This window comes from Ursus arctos, unplaced genomic scaffold (genome assembly GCF_023065955.2).
Source record: "Ursus arctos isolate Adak ecotype North America unplaced genomic scaffold, UrsArc2.0 scaffold_25, whole genome shotgun sequence".
NCBI lineage: Eukaryota > Metazoa > Chordata > Mammalia > Carnivora > Ursidae > Ursus > Ursus arctos.
Window position 1 is genome coordinate 24003076 of NW_026622930.1, and position 21143 is coordinate 24024218.

The window sequence follows — 21143 nt, forward strand, 5'->3', positions numbered from 1 at the left end:
GTGAGAGAGCATGAGCGGGGGGCGGGGCAGAGGGAGAAGCAGACTCCCCACTGAGCAGAGAGCCCGATTTGGGACTCAATCACAGGACCCTGGGATCATGACCTGAGCCAAAGGCAGACACTTAACCAACTGAGCCACCCAGGTGCCCCTGAATTGTACTTTTTAATTCCATCCCCACTCTTTTTAAATTTTTTATTTAAAAAAATATTTGAGAGAGAGCAAAAGCAAGAAGGATCACAGAGGGAAAAGGAGAGGGAGAAGCAGACTCCCAGCTAAGTGGAGAGCCCAACGTGTGGTTCAATCCCAGGACCCCGGGATCATGACCTGAGCCGAAGGCAGATGCTTATCTGACAGAGCCACCCAAGTGCCCCATCCCCACTCTTTTAAAAAAACAACTTTTAAAAAAATACTTATTTATTGGGGTGCCTGGGTAGCTCATTCACATGCAAAAAAATCATTCACATGAAAAATAATACAAACAAATTCCATGTACCCATTTATCTACTTTCCCCCAATGGTACAAATTTTAGTACAAATATCTCTACATGGATATGATAAAACTATAATAGAATACTACAACCAGGATAATGCTACTGATATAGTCAAGATCTAGAACAGGTCTATATCACTGAGTGATCCTTCATATTGGCCATCTCCTCCTCAACTTGGCAATTGTTAATCTGTTTTCCATTTCTGTATTTTGTCATTTCCAGAATGTTACATAAATGGAATCAGAGAGTATGTAACCTTTTGGGATTGGCCTTTTTCATTCAGCATAATTCTCTGGAGATTCATCCAAGTTGCTGGGTATATTAATAGTTTATTCCTTCTTATTGCTGAGTAGTATTTGTAGCATGGATGTACCGTACTTTACTCATTCATCTGTGGAAGGACTCCTGAGTGGTGTCCAGTTTAGCTGTTTTGTTTTTGTTTTTTCTTTCAGTTTTTGGCTATTATGAATAAAGTTGCTATGAACATTCATGTACAGGTTTTTTGTGAACATGAATTTTCATTTATCTGGAACAAATGCTCATGATTACAATTCCTAGGTCAGTTGGTAGTTGTATGCTTTTTGTTTTGTTTTGTTTTTTGTTTGTTTTTAAGACACTGCCAAACTGTTTTTCAGAGTGGTTGTATTGTTTTACATTATCGCTAGCAATGTATGTTCCAGTTTCACTGCATCCTCACCAGCATTTGGTGTTGTCATTAATTTTTATTTTACCATTACATCTGTAGATCAATTTGTGGAGAATTGACATATTTATTATGTTGAGTTTTCCCATCCATGAACACAGTATGTCTCTCCTTTTATTTAGCTCTTCTTTATTTCGTCAGCATTTTGTAGTTTTTAGTATGCAAGTCTTTTTTTTTTTTTTTTTTGTAAAGGTTTATTTATTTATTTGAGAGAGAAAGCACGAGCATGAGCGGGAGGGACAACGGGGAGGAAGAGAGAATCTCAAGCAGACTCTGTCCTGAGCACAGAGCTGGACACCAGGCTCAATCTCATGACCCCGAGATCATGACCTGAGCCAAACCAAGAATTGGCCACTTAACCAACCGTGCCACCCAGGTGCCCCAGTATGCAAGTCTTATACATGTTTTGTTAGATTTACATCCAAGGTTTCCTTTTGTGTGTGTGTGAATGGAATTGCATTTTTAATTTTAGTGCCCAAGAGTTCATTGCTAATATATCTATAAATAGAATTGGTTTTTGTATTGCTTGTTTCCTGTGACTTTGCTGAACTCATTTATTAGTTCTGGGAATTCTTTTTGTGGATTCTTTGGGATTTTCTACATAAATAATCATGTCATCTATAAGTAGGGACAGATTCATTTTGTCTTTGCAATCTGTATGCTTTTTTGCCCTTTTCTTGCCTTATTACATTGTCTACAACTTCTAGTACTCTGTTAAATAAGGAGGGTGAGAGCAGATATCCTTGCTTTTCCTCTGATCTTTTTAACACTGTAACAACCCTATGTCTTAATACTTTTTAACTTGAATTGACTTAACTTGAGTAATACTTAACGTTGCTCTGCTTTTATTTGCATATTAACTTCTACTTCTTTCCCTATACAATTGAAGAGGATATCTTATAAGAAATGAGATTTTTTTTCTATTTTTAAAAAAAATTATTTATTTATTTGAGAGAGAGAGGGTGTGCACTGGGGGAGGGGCAGAGGAGAGGGAGAGAACAAGCAGACTCCGCACTGGGTGTGGAGCCTGATGTAGGGCTCAATCTCATGACTCTGAGATCACAACCTGAGCAGAAATGAAAAGTTAGACACTTAACTGACTGCACCACTCAGGCACTCCAGATCTTTTCTATTCCTAATGTCCATGATCCTCTTATGTATCCTTCCTTCCTTCCTCCCTCCCTCCCTCCCTCCCTCCCTCCCTCCCTCCCTTCCTTCCTTCCTTTTGAGAGAGAGAGAGTGAGCACATAAGCAGGGGGGAAGGGCAGAGGGAGAGAGAGAGAGAATCTTAATCAGGCTCCATACTCAACACAATGCCTGACGTGGGGCTTGATCTCATGACCCTGAGATCATGATCTGAGCCAAAATCAAGAGTCCAATGCTTAACCCACTGAGCCATCCAGGCGCCCCTTATGTATTCTATTTCTAAATTCAAGGAAAATATACTGAAAAGGATATCAATGTCATTATTATAATCATTCTTTAATTATGAATTCCCTCCCAGATGCACTTAGAAAAATGTACATATATGCAAAATGCATCATGAGTACAATTAAATCCACATAGTGAATAGTTGTAGCTGAATGTTTATGAACTTTAATTAGCTTGATATAGAAAATACAGAACCTTATTTCCAAGTGTTGGGAAACTTTCTTTAAAAGAAATGTTTAACAGCCAAATCAGATGTATTAAACAGACATGAAAAACTAACAGTATTTTTTTTTTCCACCCCAGGCCTTTCCCCTGGTTTGATCTGACTGCTGTGCAACTCAAGGAAACTCCCTTTAGTCAGCATCTCTCAGCCAGTACTGCTCTCCAGGACCACCTTACCTATCGATACTGTGATTCATTTGGTATCTCCCTACCCAAAGAACAGCAGCCAGGGGTTTCCACAGGCTCTGCCTCTCAATAAGAGAAGAGATCTCAGGAATCAGGATTTTTTTCCCTCCACAATGCTTGTACCCTGATTATCACAATTGACATTGGAAGTCATGTGAGTGCCTTGTGTTTGCCACATGTTTGTGCATTAAGGAATTAGAAAAGCATACTAATTGTTCTTTAACATATAGAATAAAACAAGAGGTTTTTTACATCAGTATATTTGGGTATATCTGGCTTTTGGAAGCAACCAAATGAAACTGTATAACCTGACACACTTAAGAAAGCTGCTTCCCCAGGAAAGCCATGTTAATATAAAATATCTTTCTTCTAAAAGCTAAATTCAAGAAGTTATGTCATTATTAGACCGTACAGACTGCAGCTTGTTTTCCTATAGCAGTGTGTAGCTGACAAATGATACAGCTTGATTTTCCTACCATTTTGGATAAAGAAGTAAAATGTGGTAAACAATCTTAATTGAATTATGACTCATTTCATGCTTATTTCAGCTATATAGGACTGTCCTGGAACTATCTTGTTTAAAGCTGCTCCCATTTAAACCACTTTATTTTTATTTTAAATAGGTAAGAAAGTATTTATTGACAAAGAAAAAAATAGCTCATCTTAAATTATTGGACACTTGGAGAGTTAGGACCCTTTCTTCTGAGATCTCTTTAGGCGATTTACATAGAAATTCTTCCTGATGGTACCCTAGCTGCCCCTCACTGACTCATTTAAACCATTTTAAACCATAAAACCATTTTTATAAATAGCTGGCATTTATATTAAATGGCTAAAAATAATTTTGCAAAATATAGATCTTATTCCTACACTGCAAAGTTATTTCCTTAATGTTCTGCAAATACTTTATGTCAGTGATATTGAGTAGAAAACAGTAGAAGTGAAGTGACCATCAGGCTGAGGAGGAGAACTATGCTGTGCCATTGAACAGAACCACTGCTTGCTAAATGTGAAAGTGCTTTTGAACAAAATCATTCACTATACATGTAAACCAGCATGGTGTTAGGTTAATCATTTACATTTTTCTTTTTTGCATAATTGTAAGCCAGGCAAACTCAATGGCATGGTGTAGGATGGTCTGAGATAAAATTTCATTGGTCCTATTTGGGAAAAAAGTAGGTTCATCATCAGATATTAATGTTTGGTATGAATGCTAATTTGAGGTATTGTTCCTTTTCTCAGAAAAGAAAAAAAAGAATTGGGATTCCTTTGACTATTCATTCAGGTGTAGGGAACTGGACAGGGCACATCATTGTCCTTCTGGATTATGGTAGTCCTTTAGTGGCTTTTAGGGTTAAGAAGTGAGGCTGGGAAGAGAAAGAGCAGTTAAGTCTATAAAACTAGACAGGAACTGGAGTCATTCAAGCAAGAAGTATTTTGTCATTTCTTTTGAACCGTCCAGTCATGGGTAGACTCTAGCCTGAATTCATTCCTTCCTTCCTTCCTTCCTTCCTTCCTTCCTTCCTTCCTTCCTTCCTCCCTCCCTCCCTCCCTCCCTCCCTCCCTCCCTCCCTCCCTTCCCTTGTAAACCCTACCCCCAATGTGGGGCTCAAACTTAAAACCCCAAGATCAAGAGTACATTCTCTACCAACTGAGCCAGCCAGGTGCCCCCTGAATTTCATTTTATAAAGGTCTGGAAGGTATCACATAAAAGAGTCTTGTAAACAAACCCCAGTCCCTATTCCATAGTCAGTGGTACTTCTATAAGCCAAGTTGTTTGTAAGGATGAATATAAAATTTAAAAAATACTAAAAGCTTTTTTTCTCTGATGCAAAAAAGAACTCCCCTCCTCCCTTTTCTTAAAACATTTGCTTTAGAAAACATGTAATTTAAATCCTTTTTCTGTTTTTGAGATGTATGTAAATCCTCTAACAAGCTGAAGGAGTCACCTGCCAGTTTTACATTCCAAGACTGTTGGGGAGGCTTTGGAGCCATCTCTTTGAAATGGGAGCACTGGGGAGGATGGCACCTTATCTCCCTGGCCTAAGTGACTGGCTCCACATAGTAACTTCCTGTTTGTCACATAGATATTAGAAGTTTTATTTTTCCTTTGGATACAGACAGTTAACATGTAAGTAATGGGTTGTATCTGCCTGGCTATCTAAAAGGGTGGGATTTCCTTGAGTTCGTAATCTTTTTTAGCAGCTTGCTTGTGATGTCCATCACTGTCTGATTTAGTGCTGATTCAATAATAGAACTGTTTCTTTTTCTGCATTTATGGAGAACCTTATTTGGGTTGGCAGGAGATTTTACTTTTAATTCCATTTCCCTAACATGTTCCTACTACCAGGTGCATTACTAGAATTTATCAGGAATCCTTACAATACCCAGAAGGAGAAATACTGCTATCTTTGTTTAAACACGGGGCTAACTTGAAACACAAATAAAGGGAAGGTGCTGAGAGGTGGTGATAGAACGAGGAGTGGAGCCAGCAGTTCTAACTCCAGTCCTTAATGAAGAGGAGAACAAGAGAACCCAAAAGAACACACTTCTTCCCCCAAGTAGTTTAGTTTGATCTTTCAAGGTAAGTGAAATTGCTTTTCCCTACGGTTCAGTGTAATGCAATGCTTCATTCTCTTCGGGGGTGGTTATTTTTGGAGCATAATCCTGTAATCCTGCTGCTTGCACAAATTCAGAGAAGGTCAAGGAATCAGATTTTACCCCAGTATGACCTTTTCGCTCTAAAAATAAGCCGATGTTGTCCCTGTAGGGCAGGGTGATGGTGCGACTGAACAATGGCTCTTCAATTCCCAGGAGCACCCGTGTATGCCGAGAAATTGCCTACAATACAAGGATAATTTTTTAATGAAAAATTAACTGAAAATATAACTAAATCAAAGAAGTTTTACTAATTTTCTTAGGTCTCTTGAATGCTAACCTCTTATATCTATGGGAAAATAAAATAATGAAATAACACATGGAAAGCCTTAGTAGCCAAGTTCTTATTAAAATAAAGTTCTTAAGAAAAACATCAAGTAATTTATCATCTTTTTCTAAGTTCCATTTGTTTCTAGGCCCCTGCATCAGCTTGCCATGGATGGGTTCATTTCTTTCTTTGGGCTGAGCAATCTGATCAACCATATAAGCAGATAATATGTTTAGATTAAGAGCCATGACTATCTCTGGGAAGGTTAATAAATAACAACTTGTCTATAAGGGGCTCAGTTAACTTGCAATTAAGAAAAAAAGTCATCACTCAAATAGTTATGCAATTTGTTTGACTAAAAACAAATCTCAAACACTAAAAAACAGATATTAAAGTTCAGGCTGTATTGGGGAAGGCGCAGGTAAAAAAGTTCCAGGTGTTTTATTAGTACCTATACTTGTGTATTTTTTTACAATATCCTTTGCCACAATTTTCAGTGTCTCTAAAACATATTTTGTATTCATTGAGCACCATGCCACTTGATATCCTAGATTAAACTGTCACTGCATTTTCAAATTCTAGCTTTAATCATAGGTCTGCTGTAACACTCCTATCTGAATTCATATTCTGCATCTGGATGAGAATGTAGCCCATGAAATTTCTGCTAGAACACAGCCAAAGGGGTGAGCGGGTTTTTTCTTTTTTCTTTTCTTTTAGTTTAGTTTAAAACTACTGGCCATGTTACAAGGTTGTAAAATGCATTTATGTTACAATTCTTAACCTAATGCAAAATTGTCCATTAGTAATGCATTTTAGATAGATAAGATACAGGGCACCTGGGTGGCTTAGTTGGTTAAGTGTCCAACTCTTGGTTTTGGCTTGGGTCATGATCTTGAAGTAGTGAGATTGAGCCCTTTGTTGGGCTCCGTGCTGAGTGTGGAGCCTTCTTAAGATTTAAGATTCTCTCTCTCCCTTTCCCTCTGCCTCCTCCCTGCTCATGCATGCATGTGTTCTCTCTTTAAAAAAATAAAAACCCAAAACTATTTAAAAAAATAAATAGACAAGGGACACCTAGGTGGCTCAGCCGGTTAAGCGGCTGCCTTCAGTTCAGGTCATGATCCTAAAGTCCTGGGATCAAGTCCCAAATTGGGCTCCTTACTCAGTGGGGATCCTGCTTCTCCCTCTGCCTGCCTCCTGCTTCTCTCCCTGCCTCCCACTCTCCCTGCTTGTGCTCTCTCTCTCTCTGATTAAAACAAACAAACAAATAAACAAATGTAGGTAGACAAGATACCTTTTTCTCAAATCTTGCTTGAATTGGTTTTGTTTAGACTCTAGAGATGATTTGTGGGTAAGAGAGTCTACACAGTTGCCTTGTATTCCCAGTGGGAAAATAATGGAGGTCTGTAGCAATTGGGGTTTCTAAAAGTTTAGATCCAAATTACTACCCCTTAAGAATTCTCATTTGTAATTGATGTAATTGATGCTGCCTGCACTGAGTACCTTGTTTGGTCTGCACCTCACCCTGAATGCCCCTTACCAGAGCAGATTATTTCACAAATTCACTGAGGTTTACAGATGGTGCCCTGGAGGGACCCTGTAGTCATAAACAAATTGATTCACTATTAACCAGAAGAGCTATGTGCCTACTGTAGGCTGAGAAAGTCCAGTACTATTTAATATTCTAATGCAGAAATTAAAAGTGTTAACAAAACTACTGGTTACACGTGGAATCAGGAAATATAATCTAATCATCTTTCTTCTGCAAAGAACTAAGAGGGTCCTTTGATGGGCTATAAATTAATCTAAAGCTGTGAGTTCTTTCTTTAGTTCTGATGAATAACAAGCAACAAATTTTATTTTTGCCTGAGACTTAGAGCAATTTGTTAGTAACTTAATTGAGTTAGTAAGGATTATTAAATATTGGTATTCATGAAGACTATCAGGGTTTTCTAAGGATTCTTAATTCCACATTCTAGGATGGTGGCCCACGCTCAATGCTTGGCATCACTGCAGGGCACCCACTTCACATGGTCTCAAGCAGATATTTTAATGCCTATAGTTTTCAAGAGGATTCAAATATTACTATATCATCACTGTATTCTGTGTTGATTAGGGTTTTTAAAGGCTGCTATTCTTCTTTTTTTTTTTTTTAAGTAGGCTCCACACCCAGTGTGAAGCCCAGTGTGGGGCTTGAACTCACGGCCCTGAGATCAAGACCTGAGCTGAAATCAAGAATTGGATGCTTAGGGGCGCCTGGGTGGCTCAGTCGTTAAGTGTCTGCCTTCGGCTCAGGTCATGATCCCAGCGTTCTGGGATTGGGCTCCCTGCTCAGCGGGAAGCCTGCTTCTCCCTCTCCCACTCCCCCTGCTTGTGTTCCCTCTCTCGCTGCCTCTCTCTCTCTGAAAAATAAATAATAAAATAAAAAATCTTAAAAAAAAAAAAAAAAAAGAAAAGAACTGGATGCTTAACTGAGTGAGCAAACCAAGTGCACCCAAAGACTGCTTTTCTCTTATTTATAAGCTACTGATGGTTTTGCTTTGTCATTACCAATTTAGTTACACTGTTTGGTTACCTTATAGTATGTAACTATGCACATCTGCATAATTGGAAGCTATAATTTAATTAGACCTGAAGACATCTTGTTATGATTGAAATATAAATCATCTACACCACCATTATTAAAGCAGATGTATAGTCTCCTTAAAATCTGCCTGTCAATTCATATAACAATGTGGATTAATCTTAAATGCATTTTTCTAAGGGAAAGAAGCCAGACTCAAAGGCTACATATTATTTGATTCCATTTATGTGACATTCTGGAAAAGGCAAAACTATAGGGACAAAAAAACAGATTAGTGGTTCCCAGGGCTTGGGGTAGCACTGTGATAGGCTGACTACCAAGGGGACACAAGGGGAATTTTAGGGTGACAAAATTGTTCTGTATGGTTCTGTGTGGTGGATACATAACCCTATGCATTTGTCAAAACCCACAGGACTGTCCACTGCAAAGAGTGACTTTACTGTATGCAAAATTTTAAAAAGCCAGGATGTCTCAGGAACCCATGATAGAATATAGGCTGTGGACAATGAATCTAATTGTATTACAAAGTAAGACATAATCTCACTGAAGCGGGTAGGGAAGAATGGAGCTGACCTAAATAACTTTAACTTTGAAAAACAGTGCTTTGTCTAGGTAGTGTAAGGCTAAAGACAAAAAGAACTGTAGACAAACACTGTACTCTTGGTAAATTTGTTTCTCATAGGCATACATATTTATAGATAAGGAGAGACAGGTTTCTCCTCTCAGAGAAGGAAGTTATAAAGAAGCAAAGTGAGGTAGGGAATAGGAAGGATGGGAAGGCTAGAATGAAGCCAGTGCTGGGCTAGAGCTGGAGATAACAGTATGAACTCATGCTTACAGAAAGAAGACAGAAATCTGTATATACATGGGATTTGTATATATGCATATATTTCCTACATCTTTCTGCTCAGAGTGCCTAGAAGCCATGACACCCCCACAGCAACAAATACAAGTAGTGCCACATCTTGGTTTCTAAATACCATTCACTGACAAAAGCAACCAGGGCTCCTTGGGGACGGTCTGAAGTAACATGTAATGCTCTGGCTAGAGTACTAGTACTAGAAAAAAAGAAGGGGAGCATGTCAGGAGGACACAGGGGCCAAACTGAAAGTGTTCCCAAATGGCGGAGAAGGGACAATTAAACATAGAAGTCCTTACAAAGGGTTCCAATTAAACATGGAAGAGATGAGGAAAAGAGAAAATCACCATTAGAACACCACAGTAATGACTGCTGCAGGCAAGATCCACTGATGGATGCTAAAATCAGTAGGCCAGATTTTAAGGAGAAACTGGATATTTGCATAGCCTCAAACTACTTTCTCCAATGTATTTATTACTGTGGTAGTTTTACTATATGTTCATAAACTCTGGTACTCCTCCCTCCAGGAGGTGGATCTTAATTCCCTCTCTCTGAGTGCGGGCTGGACCTACTAACTCACTTCTAATAACTAGAATATGAAAAGAGAACACAGTAACTTTATAGTGAAGAAACCTGGCAGACACCACCTTAACCAGGTGATCAAGATTCACATCTCCAGTAATAAATCACATTGATATCATGTACTCCCTAATGAGATGAGACCTCTGTGATAGTCTCCCTGAAAATGTGTATCTTCATGGGAAACATGAGATAAACTAAAATTGAGGGAAATCTTCAAAAAACTTGACTACTGCTTTTCCAAGTGTCAAAGTCATGAAAGACAAAGATCAGGAAACTGTCACATATTGGAGGAGACCAAGGAACAATGACAGCTAAAGGCAAAGCAGTATCCCTGATTGGATTCTGGAACAAAAAAAAGGACATGAGTGGAAAAAAATGCAGAAATCTGAATAAAGTCTGTAATTTGTTTAATAGTATTGTACCAGTGTTATTATTATTTTTTTAAGAGCAGGAGAGAAGGGTGGGGGGCAGAGGGAGAGGGAGAGAAAGAATCTTTTTTTTTTTTTTTCCAAAGATTTTATTTATTTATGTGACAGAGAGACAGCCAGCGAGAGAGGGAACACAGCAGGGGAGTGAGAGAGGAAGAAGCAGGCTCCCAGCAGAGGAGCCTGATGCGGGGCTTGATCCCAGGACCCTGGGATCAGGCCCTGAGCTGAAGGCAGACGCTTAATGACTGAGCCACCTAGGTGCCCCTTGAGAACTCTTTTCTAAGAGACAAAGATCACGCCCTGAGCCGAAGGCAGACGCTTTAACGACTGCGCTACCCAGGCGCCCCGGGAGAGAAAGAATCTTAATCAGACCATGCCCAGTGCAGAGCCTGAGGTGGTGCTCGATCTCACGACCCTGAGATCAAGACCTGAGCCGAAATCAAGAGTCAGATGCTTAATTAACTGAGCCACTCAGGCACTCCAATTTCTTTGTTTTGATAAATGTACCATGGTTACGTAAGATGTTAATATTAGGGGATGCTAAGTTAAGAGTGTATAGGAGCTTGGTACTATCTTTACAACTCTTCTGTAAAACTAAAATTATTTGAAAATTGAAGGTTGAAAAAAGAAAAATATTTTTGTCTAGTTATAATTTGCTCACATGTTATGAATCTGTGCTATTCAAATAGTTTGCATCAAGGCAAGTGTAGTAAAATTTGCTGGCATATAAAGCTTATGAGGCTATATTTTGTAATATAAAATCAGGCATACCAAAGGAATAAGCAATTCACCTATATTCTTCTTCAAATATTTATCACAGAGTTCTTCTGTTCACTTGATGGAGTTAACAGTTAAAAATATTTTGAGAACTCTTTTTTTTTTTTAAAGATTTTATTTATTTATTTGACAGAGAGAGAGATAGCCAGTGAGAGAGGGAACACAAGCAGGGGGAGTGGGAGAGGAAGAAGCAGGCTCCCAGCAGAGGAGCCTGATGCGGGGCTTGATCCCAGGACCCTGGGATCAGGCCCTGAGCTGAAGGCAGACGCTTAATGACTGAGCCACCTAGGTGCCCCTTGAGAACTCTTTTCTAAGAGACAAAGCTGGAGCAAGTATAATGCTATCTTGTCTAGCTTTTCCCTAGAATAAATAAGATTGATTTCTCCCCTTTTTACCAAGCTAATGTATCACTACTAATTGGAAAAACAAGGTAGTGGCTTCAAGAGCTCCCTTGGCCAGGTTCAAAGAATTAGTGTTTCTTTCCTTCTGTACTCCCCATCAGTCTCACCCACCCAGTGAGCTCTTCTCTTGTCTTCTCAGTATGGTGGAGGAAGGGCAAAGGGAGCAGTTAAGCTCTTCCAGCAGGGTAAGCATGAATAATTGCAAAATTAAGGAAGTAAAAGGAAGTTGAAGAGAACAGAAACTGGCCATACATTAATTGCAAGACTTGTCAATGGGATGCACAGTTCAAATGTGGTTCAGTTTCTCAGCAGCATGCCCAGAATTCTGCACTCTCAAGCCACCTGCTCTTTCCCCAGTCCTGCCACTCTGCCAAAGCCCATGAATGATGATGTGGGAGAGGGTTTGTTTGTTTGTTGTTGTTGTTTTAAGATTTATTTATTTATTTATTTGAGAGAGAGAGAGGGAGCAAGCAAGTGAGGGGAGGGGCAGAGAGAGAGAATCTTCAAGCAGACTCCCTGCTGAGCATGGAACCGGTTGTGGGACTTGATCTCATGACCCATGAGATCATGACCCATGAGATCACGACCTGAGCCGAAACCAAGAATTGGACACAACTGACTGAGGCCCCCAGGCGCCCCAGATGATGCGGGACAGTTAGCATGAAAAAGAGTACTACACTGTTTAAGTGTTGTTATGGGATAAATTGTGGATATACTTGGTGCTGTAATGACAATGGTGGGATTAATAATGCTTATATATCAGTAAGAAAGGTAACTACAGCATACTCAACTGTTGGGGAATGTGATAAAAAAGATGTGACTGCCGACTGACCGGTGAGCTGGACCCAGGCACTCAGAGGTTCCTCACCCCTTCCCCTGTCCTTGGAATGTGGGTTCCACTTGCCTTTCCCATTCCCAGAGGCTTCTTCAAAGACATGGCCTTCAGAGCATGACGTGGTGTTGAAAACACTTGCACAGTATATGTTACTGAACCCAGTTAGGGCCTCTTTGTAAACTTTTGAGATTTAGAGGCCAGGCATGGAGATCCATGCATCTTGCTGCGGCCCAAGACAAATCTCACGTGTAAATTTCCTTTGTTATTACTAAAACTGCCACCTACCAACCAGGAGTGGCCTGCCTCTTTCTTCAGTCTCTCCCTGCCCTCTGAGTACAGGAGCCTGTTTCAGATTACACAAGGAAAGAAGGAAAGCTCCCAAGAGGATTGAGAACCAACATTAAGCTCATGTATGATCTCTAAAAAGTTACCTCCATCATAGTGTATAATTAGCTTTCTTATGTGGACCTAAGTGTCAGACAAAGCTTCTCTAAGTTACCTTTAAATGTCTTGATCTTTATCACTCTACTGACTTCAAGGAGAGGCCACATTTGTCTGGTGACTTTGATAAGTATTCTCAAGTTTGCTTATTCAAAGTTCTTGGGGTATAAGGATAGATCACTGGATACATCATTTATTCATAAGGATTTCAGAAGATTTTTAAGACCTCTTATTTCTTGCAAGGCCAGAAAAAGCATAATTAGAATTTTTCTTATTGCGTCGTTGATACTGTATTTTTAGAATCAGAATGTCAAAGAAGCAAAATGAATTGGCAGACTCTGAAAAATGCTTTCTCATAAGAAGCTGAAATTCTTGGTACTTAAACACTTCAGGAATTTGTATTACAAGTTACTATTTTGCTAATTCTATTCCTTATTTTTATTTAGAAAATCCAAAACACTATAAACATAAGTAGAAATTGGAGCTCATAAACACAGTCGTATCATCTTTGAACATAAAGAGAGTTAAGATATTTTATCTAGTGGTACTTGGTAGCTATGTGAAAGTATGGCTGGAAATACCAATTTGTAATGAGTGGTCCTCATCTACATTACGTATGTAGTGGTTCATGGTTACAAAATTGTTCATTTAGAGAGGCAATATAGGATAGTGGTTTAAATAGAGCATGGAAGTCACACAGAATGGATCTGAATTCTGGCTCTTAAACTTACTACCTGAATAATCTTGTGTAAGTGGCTTCATCTTTCTGGGCCTCAGTTTTCTCTTCCATAAAATGGGGATTAAGTGAAATAATATATGTATGTGCCCAACACATGGCAAGCACTCAGAAGATAGCTATTAGTAGAGTTCAAAAGATTAAATGTTCACCTAGGACCACATTTAATAATTTAGAGGATTTCTTTATATCTTGTTGCCAGGAGAAGGGCTCAGGTATTAACAAGTATAATTTTTAAAATTTTCTAACTCATATGACTTATGGAATTACATGGTTTTAATGCCTGATCAAGAGTCATGTAGGGAACAAATTCCAGGGCCTACGCCAGACCTAATGAATCATAATCTCTGGAGCATGGAGCCTAGGAATTAAAAAAAAAAACTGATCTGATTCTGAAGACTATTCAAGTTTGAGAACCACTGAGGCAGAGCTGATGTGTAAGAGTGTACTGAATGAACGTTGGTATGTCGGAGTGGGGGGTACTAAAGGTAGGGTTATAAATATGATTAAGTGTGCGAAGCTTCGTGAACTATAAAACACTATAAATGGAGGGTAGTGTTATACAAAGAAGCATGATCATAGACTGCTGGTGCTGGAGAGATCTTAGGAAATTGAGGTCCAGTGAGGTTAATGTAACTTGTTGCAAAGTTAGGCAGCAAAGCAGCCAAACACATACGGTGTTATACAAGTGCCAAATGGGTGGTAGAGACATACAATGTGTGAGAGCTTGGGGGGAGAGGTTATTGGGGTTGGGGAGGTCAGGAAAGATTTCATGGGGAGATGAGAACTGAGCTGGGTCCTGACGGATGAATAAGGTTCATATTGGTCATACAGGGGGAGGGGGACTGAGCAGAGATGCAGAAGGAGGAATGCCCAGGGCAGGAATTCAAGGGTGTGAATCAGACCCCGTGAGGCTGAACAGGAGACTCCTGTAGAGGTAGGGGAAAAGAGCAGTGGCTGGAGAAAACTTGTGGAGTGCCTCAAATCCTAAGCTAAGGAACTGAGACTTTCTTGCAAGCACAGGGGATCCAAAGAAGGTTTCTGAGTGTCTGAATAGTTGGAGGGTGACAGTCTAATACCAAGGGCATTGAATCCAAAGGGTGTGTGGACAGAGACTAAAAGCAGGAGGCTACTGGAATATTCTAGGAATGAGGCAAGAGAGGTCTGAACAAGTGAGAATGGAGAAAACCAGATGCTATACAGGGAACTGACAGTTCTTGGGATCTTTGTGGGGATCAAAGGAGACAGAGGAAGAAACCACTGTGTGTGGGAGGGTGGGGGTAGGGGGGATGGGACTGGGTTTATGATCATATCACTGACAGAAATAGGAGGCCAGGTTGGAAGAAAAGGAGATTGGTCTGAGATAGTGCTCTATAGGGAAACATTAAACACAACTCACCTTCATGTCCTCAAAATCTGTTATCCCCATCTGAGGGAGGTTTGAGCAGTTTACGTGAATGAGCTTTCGACCACAGATGAAGTTTGTGGTAAAACACTCCTGTTAGTACAAGAAGAACATCACTCAAATGATTATGGTAAATAGAAGGAAGAAAAGAAAGAAAAGAAAGGAAGAAAGAAAGGAGGGAGGGATGGAGGGAAAGAGAAGAAAGTGTTAGGGCAAGAGAAGGGAGGGAGGGAGAAATCAGGTTTGTTTCCGGTTCTGTATAGGGAAAATTTTTTAATTTAGTTTTAAATTAAATTCAAATTTAAAATAATCCTAATAATCCCACATATTTTCCATCTAAGCTCTCCATTAAATTTCATACTGTTCCTTAATATTTTGTTTGGCATGATACACCTAATGCTTCTTTCATGCCTCAATGACATTTTTAAGTAGTACAAAAGATTTCAGACCTTGTGGTTTTTTGTGGTACCTAAGAACATAGTTGGCATCAATGAAATAAGAGGATTCATCCTATCTTTTTTTTTCCCAGTTTCCTCTGTTTTTTTTTTAAATTTTTATTATATTTTTTATTGACATATAGTTGACTATATTTATTGACTATATCTTTTTAATAAAACTACTCTTGGTGAATTGGCTATTTATTTTTTTTTTTAAAGATTTTTATTTATTTATTTGACAGAGATAGAGACAGCCAGTGAGAGAGGGAACACAAGCAGGGGGAGTGGGAGAGGAAGAAGCAGGCTCATAGCGGAGGAGCCTGATGTGGGGCTCGATCCCATAACGCCAGGATCACACCCTGAGCCGAAGGCAGACGCTTAACTGCTGTGCCACCCAGGCGCCCCTGAATTGGCTATTTAAATTAATAGTTAGGTGCTCATGATATACATGACATATTTGGGGCAGACAGTTAAGATTAATAGTACAAATTAAGGGAGCTGCCACTAAAACAACTGAAAAAGTACCAAAAAGTCTACCTTGGACAAAATCTGTTTAAAAAAAATAAAGTTTTCTGTGAGAAGAGGCCTATATAAATTTCTTAGTCTTTATTCAAGAATTGCAGAGAAGTATACTCATTGTGATAAATAGGGAAAACAAACAAATGTGACCCTCCCTTCCTCTATCAAAATACAAAATATATCAGTGGAAAGGACAAACTTTAAATCCAAGTTACCTCTACCATAGTCCAGGGCTTTTCTGTGCTCTTTCTAGTGAAGAAGAGGCAAGAGCTCAGGTAAGGGTAAGAGGAATAAGAGATAGAAGGATGACAGAATGTGATTTTTAAAAATGTTATTTTTGTATACCTTGTATTGAGGGAAGCCTAGCTCACTAATCCACTCTGCAACTTTCTCTGGGCTCCACTTAAGATACTCAAATTGTAGCTCAGTACTTTCTTTTGGCTGGGTTTCTTCATCTTTGTGTACTTGTTTCAACTCTGGGGACAAATCTACAACTTTTTCACTAAAAGACTCTTTCAAATCCCTCTGAGTGTCTGAGATGTAAGAGTATAAATCATCATTGATATCGGTAACCTCAAACAGTCCTTTAAAATCCTTAGAAATCTCATAACTTACACTCACTGTGTCTACTTCACTTACTGTGAGAGACCCGAACATAGACTCTCTTTTAGCTTTCTTGGTTTCATTTACTGACCACTTTGTTTGATTGTCAGAGTGTTCTTGCTCATCCTTGTCTAGAGAATACTTAAATTTGACTGGTTTTGGCCTATCTTCCTTGAAAAATTCTGTATGTGACACTATTCTTAGTGGTAGTTGGGCTTTATCTGGTAACTCTAGATTTTTCTCTTCAGTTTCCTCTGTTTTTATCTTCTCTTGAACCTCTGGTTTGGTCTTCGGTGGTGGTATTTGACCTGTCTCCTCAGTTGATTTTCTCTGCTTATCTTTGTGATCTGATGGTTGAGTGTCCTCTTGTGGTTCTAAAACTTTCTTCACAGTTGACTCTTTCAGTGTCTCCTCTTCAACTTCTGGTTTGGTCTTTCCTGATGGCTCTAGACCTGTTTCCTTAATTGATTTTCTTGATTTTTCCTCAGGAAATTCTGATTTGATCTCTTTGAGTGGCTCTGGAACTTTCTCCTCAGTTGACTTTCTTCCTGTCTCTTCACTAGACGTAGTTGGTTTCTGGTCTGGAAACTCTGATTTGGTCTGCTGAGGTGGCTCTGTCTCTTTCTTCTCAGTTGATTTTCTTTGGTCCTCCTCTGGATTCTCTGGTTTAGTCTCTTTTGGTGGCTCTACACCTTCCTCCTCGGTAGACTTACTTCGTTTCTCCTTTGGAAACTCTGATTTAGTCTGTTCAGGTGGCTCTGTCTCTTTCTCCTCGGTTGATTTTCTTTGTATCTCCTGTGGAACCTCTGGTTTAGTTTCTTCTGGAGGTTCTAGACCTGCCTCTTCAGTTTCTCTTTGTTTCCCTTCTGGAAACTCTGGTTTGGCCTGCTCAGATGGCTCTGTCCCTTTCTCCTCAGGTGACTTTCTTTGTGTTTCCTTTGGGATGGTCATCTTTGGCGGCTGTAGATCTGCCTCTTCAATTGATTTTCTTGGTTTCTCGCTTGGAAATTCAGGTTTGGTCTGCTCCGGAGGTTCTGGACCTGTTTCTTCATATTGCTCTTTAAGTGAATCCTCCAGAACCTCCAGTATGGTCTGTTCTAGCAACTCTAATCTTGTCCCACTGAGTGAGTCTGAAACATCAGGCCCTGTCTCCTTTGGTAGCTCCAGATCTGTTTCCTCAGCTGACTCGATAAGTACATCCTCTGTAACTTCTAATTTGGCCTCCTCCGGTGACTCTAAATCTGGCTCCTCTTTATCATCCATAAGGACCTCCAGCTCCTTGAAAAGCTCTCCTTCCATCTCTCTCAGTATCTCTGACTTTGCCTCCTGCGGCATCCCTGGATCAGTCTCGCTAGGGAGATCTCTCTCAGACTCCTTGGGCAGCTCCTCGTTGGACGTGCTGGTTGGTTTTACGTGTAGGTGTACATTCTCTGGTGCCCCCACTTCGAGATCTTTTTCCTCCGTCTCTGGCTGGGGTTCCTCGTCAATCTCTACAGGTAGCTCCGGGCCTACCTCTGTCATGGTGTCAGCTTCGGCATCTTGAGCCATTTTAAGAGACGCAGGCAGTTCGAGTACCTCATACTCCAGATCTTCTCCTTCAACCGAGCCGGAATCGTAATACTCTGGGTCTTCAGCCATGACGCACATTAGCCGACGCGCCCAGGCCTCCTAGCAACGCCAACTTCCGACAGCGTCTCTATGGATACCATGATTTCCGGCCGAGTCTTCCTGAATCTTCCCCAGGTTTTGTTTGTTCTGTCAAACCCTGACTAAAAACCTGCGATCAAAAGCACGCAGTCACGCTCCCCGCGTCCGCGTCGCCAGCCTCGGCTGCCCAAAGTCGCTGGGGCCGTCCGGGGGCTGGCGCACTGCCTCTTCCGGCCCGCGGGCCCCCCTCGGCTCCTCCCGGCGCGCTGCCGCCGCCGCCGCCGCACTCGCTCGGCCTTCGGCTGTTTCCGGAGCCACTCGCGGCCGGCGGCGGAGGCGCTCGCGGAGCCGGCTGCAGATGTCGGAGCGGCAGGCGGCTGGGGGGCCGGCGGGCCGCGGCGGGGACGGCCCGGGAGTGGAGGGGAGCCAGGCGGCCGCCTCAGGTACGCAAGCCGGGGACCGGCGGATGGGTCCGCCCGGCCTCGGGGCGCCGCTTGTCGCGCGAGGCTCGGCCGCGCCCTGTCCCGCTCTGCCCCGCGCCCCTCGTCGGAGCGGACCCGCCCGGGCATCCCCTTCGCGCGCAGAGCCCCCGCCTTCGCTCCCCCAGGCCGCGCCCCGGCCGCCTTCTCCCGGCCCGGGACTGCGCTCGAGCTTGCTCGCTAGTCCTGTTTCGAAATGCCGTGGTTCCTGCCCCGCTTCCTTTCTCCGATCGGCCCAGATGGCGGTGGCGGGGCTGCTCTGCCCCCGGCGCCTCTTGAGCTTCAGCTCGCCCGCGGTTCCCTCCTTGGCCGCGGACTCCAGCCCCGCCGGCCTCGCTGCCCCCTGCTCTTGGCTCCGCACCCCGCTGCGCACCTCTGTCCCGGCCCAGCCTTTCCGCGCGCTCTCTGCCCGGGTCCGGCGGGGCAGCCTCGCCTGCCGCCGGCCTGAGCCCGGCTTGGCCCTGGCTCCGCAGCCCACAGGCCCCCGCGCCTCGCCACGGCCCCGGTCGCTGAGTGCGGGAGACGAGCAGCAGAGTGGGAGCCGGGAGGTTCTGGGGTCTTCTGAGTGAGCGTCGTGGCCAGAGCAACGGCAGGACCTAGGCTGAAATAGGGACTTCGGCGACCTCCCTCATTCGCCGGCGGCACCCTCGTCTTCTGGTTCAGAAGACCGGCTCCGTTTCTACCCACGCGAGTTCCTGCGCGGGGGTTACTTCAGCAGTCAGAGGCGAAGGGTGCATCCATTGCACTTTGACCTCTCGGGCCTCCTTATGCTCACCACACAGGGAGGTTCAGAGGGTAGGGGCAGAGAATTGGTTTCACTAAGTGGCAAGTGGAAATTAATTTTCCAAGTCTGAAATGAAAATAGACACCATCTACTATAGTAGAGGTGGTGCGGGGCGCCTGGGTTGGAGTCTAAATCTTCAGTGTACTGATTAAGTGACCTTGGGCCAGTCACTTCTCCTTGTCTCAGTTTCCTCGCCTGTAAAATGTGGGTACTAATAGTACCCGCCTAATAAGATTGCCGGGAGAGTTACATGAGCCACGGTGGGTGAGGCACCGTGCCTAGCCCCCGGGACACACTGTAACTGGTGTTATTCATTGTCCTGAGAATAAGATCTGTTTTTGCTCACCTCAACTCTGTGTGCTGTCAGAAGTGTTCCCGCATGTGTCTTCTTGCATGGTGATTCTTCTCATCTTTTACTTCCATCTCAAATATCTCCCATCCTCTAATGCTACTTCAGACACACACACACACACACACACACACACTTTTGAATCACCCAGCTTTCCCCCATGACTTTATGTTCTCTTACTTTAAAACATCTAACAATTTTTGTGTTTTTTTCCTTTGTATGAACTTTTATGCTTTGTAGTATATTCAAAATTGATGGCTTGTATTTAACATTATAGCCATAGAAATTTTAAGCATTATTTCTAAAAGATTCAGCAGACAGAGTCTCATAAACATCTGTCCCTTGCGTATGTCAATATTTATAAGTTGAGGGTTGGGTGCTTTTTTTTTTTTTTTTTTTTTTACTTCCCCTTAAGCTCCTTGTGTGTGTTTATGGCAAACAAATCCAAACATTTTAAATAGCAAAGTCTTAAGAATAGTCAAATATATTGGAGGATGGTGGGTTTGTTTCTGAGTGTGTCTTAACTCCCCCCGCACCCTTTTTAATTGGGTCCTGCATTCACTTTTTTCCCCCAGGACATTGATAGAAATGCTTCTGGTTACTTTCTTCCTCTTGCCCTTAGCAGGGTGAGTGTTGGTTTCTTTTTATGTCATGTAGGGACTTGTTACTGTAGCCCAGAGCACACGCTTCCTCTTGAGGTAAGATTTGTTGCTAATAAAATAATAGTAATGATAACTTACATTAACTGAATGCTTCTTTGTGCCAGAAAGTGGACAAAGATTTACTTGTATTATCTGACTTAATCCCATCAAAAGTCATTTTTTCCCATTTTATTTTATTTTTAAAGATTTTATTTATTTGAGAGAGAGCAGGAACAGTTGGGAGGGGGGCAGAGGGAGTGGGAGAAGCAGACTCCCCACTGAGCCCGACATGAGGCAGAGCTGGAGCCCAGGACCGGGAGATCACAACCTGAGTCGAAGGCATACGCTCAACCAACTCAGCACCCAGGTGCCCCTTTCTCCCCATTTTATAGAAGAACAGACTACAGCTGAGAGAGGTTAACCTATCTGCCCAAGTTAGTGTGGCGATTTTACTGTCTGTATGAAATGTCACCTTGTTGTGAGGAAGCTTACAATCCTTTGTTTTTATTGGCTGTTGATCCAGTATTGGTATTCCAGGGCAGGTTATGGTCTTTGCCCTCAAGGTGTTTTTAGTTTGGTGAGATAAGAGTACCCCAGGAACAGACATCAGCAACTCAAAACGTTATATAATTGGGTGTCTGTTATTACAGTTCTTTATGTACTTACCCCCAAGAAATCTG

General features: G+C 41.8%; 3 protein-coding genes across 3 annotated transcripts in view; 2 read left to right on the forward strand and 1 right to left on the reverse strand.

Moving 5' to 3' along the window:
• The window catches only part of NOXRED1 (NADP dependent oxidoreductase domain containing 1), a 15929-nt gene extending 12823 nt beyond the window's left edge, over window positions 1–3106 (forward strand). The window contains exon 6 of the mRNA XM_026519425.4: window positions 2929–3106. Coding sequence (XP_026375210.2) covers window positions 2929–3106 — 178 coding nt within the window. The remainder of the gene's footprint in view (window positions 1–2928) is intronic.
• SAMD15 (sterile alpha motif domain containing 15) lies at window positions 2658–18440 on the reverse strand. The gene is made up of 3 exons (XM_026519414.4): window positions 16306–18440; window positions 14999–15097; window positions 2658–5874 (listed from the first exon to the last, which is right to left on the reverse strand). The coding sequence occupies exons 1-3, from the start codon at window positions 18208–18210 to the stop codon at window positions 5638–5640; spliced, it is 2241 nt and encodes a 746-aa protein (XP_026375199.2). The 5' UTR covers window positions 18211–18440; the 3' UTR covers window positions 2658–5637.
• Window positions 18306–21143, forward strand: part of TMED8 (transmembrane p24 trafficking protein family member 8) — a 39487-nt gene continuing 36649 nt past the window's right edge. Inside the window, exon 1 of the mRNA XM_026519427.4 lies at window positions 18306–18653. Coding sequence (XP_026375212.1) covers window positions 18569–18653 — 85 coding nt within the window. The 5' untranslated portion in view covers window positions 18306–18568. The remainder of the gene's footprint in view (window positions 18654–21143) is intronic.